Source organism: Bison bison, unplaced genomic scaffold, assembly GCF_000754665.1.
Source record: "Bison bison bison isolate TAMUID 2011002044 unplaced genomic scaffold, Bison_UMD1.0 scf7180017864370, whole genome shotgun sequence".
In the NCBI taxonomy this organism is placed as follows: domain Eukaryota; kingdom Metazoa; phylum Chordata; class Mammalia; order Artiodactyla; family Bovidae; genus Bison; species Bison bison.
Genome location: NW_011494942.1, coordinates 6,413,079 through 6,420,323, shown reverse-complemented (window position 1 = coordinate 6,420,323; position 7,245 = coordinate 6,413,079). Strand labels below are relative to the sequence as shown.

Below are 7,245 nucleotides of genomic sequence, written 5' to 3'. Positions count from 1 at the left end.
ACTTAGGAAATCTAAAGAGATTTGAAGCTTAGAAACATGTCCCAGTCAATTCTATATGTAACCTACAATGATCTGCATACTTTATAAGTGGAATTGCTATTCTTGGATCACTTTGAAGGTGATGAAATAAGTACCAGTGACTGTGTGTGAGTTTGTTCTAGAGGACAAGGGTTAAAGGTCCGTGCTAACGTCACGATGAGCCTGTAAAGATCTGTTATCCTAAGAGTGTTTACCTAAGCCCTAAGCTGGTGGGTTTTACTTGTGATTGCTCTGGGTTATTTGGGTAGATATCGATCAGAGATAGTGTCCTCACTGGACCTCCCCAGAAAGAGTGTAAAAGGAGCTGAGGATTCTGCCTTCCATTGGGAATTCTCTGGGAAGTCCATGAGATTTATTTCTGCTGGTTTACTTCATATGAGAAGCTACCAAAGTCTGCCATCTCCCAGCTCTGAACCTCTGCGTCCCTAACACGCATCACTCCTAGGATAACAGTTCACCGCAAGAGAGACCAAAAGTGCGGGAGAACTGAAGGAAGAATGCTTCGAGGTCGATCGCTATCTGTGACATCCCTAGGTGGGCTGCCTCGGTGGGAAGCCGGACTTCCTGTGGAGAATTTACTGCTCTTTGAAGTCTCTTGGGAAGTGACCAATAAAGGTTTGTACTGCCCCTGAGGCATCTATTTGCCAGATCACTGAAGAATGTAGATTAGGAATTCACAGAACGCACTCTAGTGAGAATGAACTGCCCTTGTGAGTGAGGAAAGTATTCAAAGTATAGGTTTAGACGAGGTTTAACCTTGTCTATTTCAACAGGCAATGAAAACTTACACTGGTCTACCTGTTGAAGGGAGAGACAACTGAAAATATTAGCCTTGGTCAGGGAATGCGCATTTAAATTAAAATTACAAATTCATGTTATGACAAAACAGAAATATAGAATTAATATTTACTTTTTGGGTTTCATGATTTTTTTTTTCAGGAACAAAGTTCAGTTTTGTAGTTTGTTTTAGGAATAATTGTGCCTGATCTGGACTAATTAGAAATTTCAACCCCCGTTGAAAGGATATGAAATATACATGTGCTCTGTTAGCAAGTATGTGAAATATTTAATAACATTTCTTTTTTTAAATAACATTTCTAATAATTCAAGATTAGCTTGGAATTAAAGTTTTAACTTAGAAGAAGTTCTGAAGGTATAATATTGACCTCCTATTAAGAAGAATGCATGTAGTTTTTTCTTCAATACTATATAAACATAGAAATTATAAAGGAAATCAAATGAACAAAAATAGAACAATTTCCTAGTAAGATGTAATCTCTTTTATGCTGGATTAGAGAAGGCAAGGCAGAGAACTGTGGCCTAAACTTTTTTAATGATAAAGGTACCTGTAAAATTCTTAAAAAACAGTTCCTTGTGGATTGATAATGTCTAGTTTAAAAGTCTCAAGACTATTACTACTAATATTGAGGGAATATTGGTAGAGAAAAAGCAACAGTTGTGAAGGTTGAGTTTTTCAAGATCAAGGAAAACCAGCCCAAATGATTGTTGGATGAAGGCAGTGATAATGTGTGGAATTTAAAGGATCTAAAATGAAAATATGTGATGTGATCTATTATATATTCATTTTGGGGGAAATTATATTTTTTGTTTTTGTTACTTATAACATGGTTATTGCAATAATTTAAAGGATCTGAAATATACATGAATGTGAAAATTACATCTTCCTTTTAGCTAATCAGAAACAGCAAAACCTCAAAATCAAAGAAATTACATTTAGCATCTGTTCTGATTTTTACCTTATGCTCAGTGTTCATTCTCACACGTATGCATTCATAAAATTCATAAACTCATAAATAAAAATAAATTCTTCCTAGGTAGAAATGCACAGAATGAATGTAAGAGAACAAAGCACTGTCTTCCTCTCTGGGGTTTACTGAGGAACAGGCAAAGAGGACAGAAACCTTAATATGGAAAAGCGAAGTGTTTTTCAATCAGCTTGTTCCTAATGTTCTTTTTCCAGTCACAAGATTTTTAAATATGCCCAAAGCTCCTGGGAGCAGAGCCATCTTTGCTACATGTAAATCCCAGACTGTGACTGAAATAGAGATTTTCTCTGCCTAGCAAGCAGGCGTTCAAGGATATAGCTTATTGGTGGAAAAGAAACGGGGTGGGGGGCCTCTTTTGCACCAGGAATCTGTTCTGAAGAGTTCTGTGTAGGCTCTTCTTTTTTGTTTGTTTTTAAATAGTTATTCATTTGTTTATTTTTACTACTTTCGGCTGTGCTGGATCTTCATTGTTGCGCGGGCTTTTCTCTAGTTGCAGAGGGCGGAAGCTACTCTCTAGCTGTGGTGGTGCTCGAGCTTCTCTTGTTCCAGAGCACGGGGTCTAGGGAACGTAGGCTTCAGGAGTTGCGGCATGTGGGCTCAGTAGCTTTGGCTCCGGGGTTGTAGGGCAGAGGCTCAATAGTTGCGGTACACGGGCCAAGTTGCTGCGTGGCATGTGGGATCTTCCTGGATAAGGGATTGAACCCATGTCTCCTGCAATCTCTGCCACTGAGCCAACAGGGAAGCCCTTGTGTGGGTTCTTCTGAGCATAATGCTTCTCCTTCCTTCCTTTTCTCTCCTTTCAGCAAATGTTAACAGGGTATTGTTTCCTGGTGGTGGGCACACAATGGTGACACTGACTGTTTCCCATCCCCCACCCTGAATCTTCTAGCCTGATGACATGCATGCTGCTCTCAGGGCCTGGAACAGTGCATAGAAAATGCTCAATGGATATTTTTTCTTCTGAATGAAGGAATGAATACATTTATTTTTCAACTTCTAAGCTGCCTTTGATACTATTTTTCTTTCATTTCCCATGCAAGGGAATGGGAATTGAGGAAATAAAGGGAATTATCTTGTCGAGAGGAAACCCATTAAAGTGATTTACCCAAGTTGATATTTTCTCCAACATAGCTTCAATATTTATTATAGTCTGATTTTATGACATTTTTCTATAAATAGACAATTATTGTGTGCATCTATGACAAGACATTGACACTATAGTTTCTTTGAAAATTTTACTTCAAGTTTTTATTTTCCTGCTGTTCATAGCAATATAGGAGACGTCTTCAAGATCATGAATCCAACTTCTCTACTTCATAGATGAAAAGGATGCCTACAAGGATACATTAAATGGTCAAGCACATAGCAGGGTTGGGACTAGCATTTTGGTCTCCTGAGTCCACTTCTGTTTTTTATTAGCATGCAAGAATAAAAAATTAAATGTCCACTGTCTAATGAAATATCCTGTAGGTATAAGAACACAAGAGTTGCAGTCTAAAAAGGTCAGGGTTTTCTGAGACTTAGGGAAAAATCCCTTAAACTGCCTGAATATCAGTTTCTTCATGATGAAATGTACATAGTACGTATGCTCCAGCCATCTTACAAATGTTTCATGGCAAACAAGAAAACATATTTATATCCAAGAAAACAAAAGATTTTTTAGAGAAGGGGAAAATTCCTTCCTGACAGAATTTTGACTATAAACAATGGAAATGTGTAAAATATAACAAATGAGAGAGTCATAGTTAAATTATTGGGTGTTAATTCTCAGACTTCAAAATAACCTTTTCTACTTTATTAACCTTGAAATATGTTGCTTTTATGCATTCATTCATTCTTATTCAGTAAAGATTCATCAACTATCTATTGGATATCAGACACTGGGAAATGAAAGTAGAATTCAACAACACAGAAGTGATTTCCAATCTTTCAGAATTTACAGACATTAAACATGCAATTGTAGTCAACTGTAATGAGTGTAAGAATGAGAACAAGGTGCTCTAGAAGTGTACAGGCAGATCTGATTTTATTGTGTTTCACTTTATTGTGCTTGGCCAATATTGCATTTTTTCTGACAAGTTGAATGTTTGTGGCAATCTTGCATCATGCAAGTCCATTTTTCCAATGGCATTTAATCACTTTTTGTCTCTGTGTCAGATTCTATTAATTCTCATGATATTTCAAACTTTTTCATTATTAATGTATTTGTTATGGTGATCTGTCATTACTATTACAAAATGGTTATAACTCACTGAAGGCTCAGGTGGTGGGTAGCCTTTTTAACAATATTATACTTTTACATTAAGGCAGATACATTATATTTTTAGACAAAATACTATTGCATGCTTAATAGACTGTGTTATAGTATAAACAAAACTTTTATATGCATTTGGGAAACCAAAAACTTCATGATTCGCTTTATTGCAATTTCGTTTTATTGGGATGGTCTGGATAAGAACCTGTAATATCTCTAAGGTCAGCCTGTGCTTTAGTGGGGGGAGGGGAGGTTTCTGTCTAATTGGAGGCTTGGGAAAAACCTGTAACAGAGAGATGTTTTAGCTGGTTCCTGAAGGATAAATAGCTGTTGGGTAGAGATGAGGAAGCGGCGATAAAGAGCAGACAGTGTTCAGTGTGTGGGAACTGTACATACCGAGATACAGAAGTGAGAAAGTGAACTCTGTTCAAGGATCTGAGGGAAGCTCAGAAAGGCTAAGAGGAATGGAGCCTGAGAGGAGATGGGAGATACCAAGGGCTGGATTGTGAAATGTAGAGTGAGTTAATAGCCTATTAACATTTCCAACCAAGAAGCGTGGGAAGCCATTGAAGTTCTAGATAGTGGAAGGCGGTAAGGAGTGAGATGTGTCTTTTAGTTTTTTTATTTTTTATTTTTTTTGCTGAATGAAAGATTCTTTAAATTCTAGCGTGCTTTATAATTTTCAAGTCTCACACACATGATTTCATGTAATCCTACAATAACTTCCCCCCTGGCCCTACATTGCTCCTCTTCCCCTCTCTCCCTCCACGAGTAACCACTAATTTGTTCTCTTTATCTGTGAGCCTGCTTCCTTTCTTTTTGTTCACTAGTTTGCTGTCGTTTTTAGATTCCACATATAAGTGGTATCATACAGTACAGTATTTGTCTTTTTTTTTGTCTGACTTAATTCACTTATCATGATGCCTTCCAAGTCCATCCATTTTGTTGCAAATGGCAAAATTTCTTTCTTTCTTTCTGGCTGAGTAATATTCCGTTATGTATATTAATGCTGTGCTGTGCTGTGCTTAGTCGCTCAGTCATATCTGACTCTTTGCAACCCCAAGGACTGTAGCCTGCTAGGCTCCTCTGTCCGTGGGGATTCTCCAGGCAAGAATACTGGAGTGGGTTGCCATTTCCTTCTCCAGGGGATCGTTCCAACCCAGGGAACTAACCCAGGTCTCTCTCATTGCAGGCGGGTTCTTTACCATCTGAGCCAGGAGGGAAGCCTGTATATATTAATATACACCACAAAAAGCACTATAACTGGTTGGGGGACAGGTTAGCAAGAAAGTAACAGTAAGAGACTGTGCTATGGTCTAGGAGGGAGGCTTTGCCCAAACACTGGGAAATAAGCTTTACTTTCAACTTCTCTGCTACAATTGTTTCTTTTGTACAAACTTGCCTGAATCATTGAAAACTGTGGACCAACGATCATGTTGAGAATTTCTGGAGTCATTAAAAAGAGCTTAATGAATGTTATCAAAAATAATGTATGCTAATTTAATAAATGTCACTAAATAGATGCTCCCCTCTAAAAACTGACTAAAAACAACTTGTTTTAGCCCTAAGCCAGTGTTGGCTTAAAAAAAAAAAATTGCACAATCTAAAAGTTGAGAATTGTGTTTTATTCAGTGGACTTTCTGAGAACTATAGCCTGGGATACAGCCTGTCAGATTGCTCCAAGGGACTGCTCCAAAGTGGTAAGAGAAGAGCCAAGATATATAGCAATTTTTTCTCATTATGTATATGTGTTTTTTCAGAGTCAAGATCTGAGTGATTTCATTATATTTCCAAAGGGCTCTATAATCAATGTGAGAACCACTGCTCTGAAGTTCCCTTAACCCAAGTTCCCATAAAACCCAGTTGTTTTTGTTTTTTTTTTTAGACCAGAATGTTTAGAGCCAAAGTAAAAAATTCATTTCCCCTAAGTGTTGTTTTCCAGATGGGCCTTCTCTAAAGCAGAGTAGAAATGATTCCACCCTCTCCAAGACCTAAAGATTCTTATCTTTGTGTGACCCTGCTCAGTTTCTCCTTCTGTCCCTCCCACCACCACTTTCAAAGTTTCATCAATATGTTGCTCCATAGAGTTAAAGGCAGCCCTCCATATCCGTGGTTCCATACCTGTGGATTGAACCAACTCTGGATCACAAATAGTTGAAAAAAGATTCCAGAAAGCTCCAAAAAGCAAAACTTTACCACACACCAGCAGATTGACCATACCCCATTTACATTGTGTTAGATGTTACAAGTAACCTAGAGATGATTTAAAGTACGTGGGAGGATGTGCATAGGTTATATACAAATATTATGTCATTTTATATATAGGACTTGAGCATCTAGGATTTTGGTATCCAGAGTAGTGGTCAGTGAGTTGTGTCCCAAACCCAACCTGCTGTGGATACCAAGGGACAATTCTACTTACAATGCTGCTATCCAAGGCTTGTAAGTCTGGAGTCAGAGTGCCTGGATTGGAATCCCAGCTCCATCATCACATGTCTAATATTGGATCCATCTCTCAGCCTCTGTGTCTCAGTTTCCCCACCTAAAAAAAAAAGAAGAAGAAGATAATAATAGCATCTTCCTTAACAATGTGGTGAAAACTAAAAGAAAATACCAACTGTAAATCACTTAGAACAGTGCCTATTCCTTAATTACTGTTAGCTTATTATTATTTCTTACAAAATTTATTCATAAAATGGGGACCTTGAATCATTCATTTTCACGACGACTCTCAGTCTGAACAATTGCATGATTCTGTTCTTAAATGCAAAAGCAGGAAAAGGGAAGAAACACATGACTCAGGATTACTATAGTCATCAGTCAGTTCAGTTCAGTTCAGTCGATGAGTCGTGTCTGACTCTTTGAGACCCCATGAATCGAAGCACACCAGGCCTCCCTGTCCATCACCAACTCCCAGAGTTCACTCAGACTCACGTCCATCGAGTCAGTGATGCCATCCAGCCATCTCATCCTCTGCCGTCCCCTTCTCCTCCTGCTTCCAATCTCTCTCAGCATCAGAGACTTTTCCAATGAGTCAACTCTTCCCATGAGGTGGCCAAAGTACTGGAGTTTCAGCTTTAGCATCATTCCTTCCAAAGAAATCCCAGGGCTGAACTCCTTCAGAATGGACTGGTTGGATCTCCTTGCAGTCCAAGGGACTCTCAA

General features: G+C 38.4%; 1 protein-coding gene across 1 annotated transcript in view; it reads left to right on the top strand.

The window, feature by feature from the left end:
- The first annotated feature begins 238 nt into the window (after positions 1–238).
- GYS2 (glycogen synthase 2 (liver)) overlaps positions 239–7,245 on the top strand; it is a 58,204-nt gene continuing 51,197 nt past the window's right edge. The window contains exon 1 of the mRNA XM_010855944.1: positions 239–654. Within this exon, the coding sequence (XP_010854246.1) occupies positions 537–654 (118 nt within the window). The 5' untranslated portion in view covers positions 239–536. The remainder of the gene's footprint in view (positions 655–7,245) is intronic.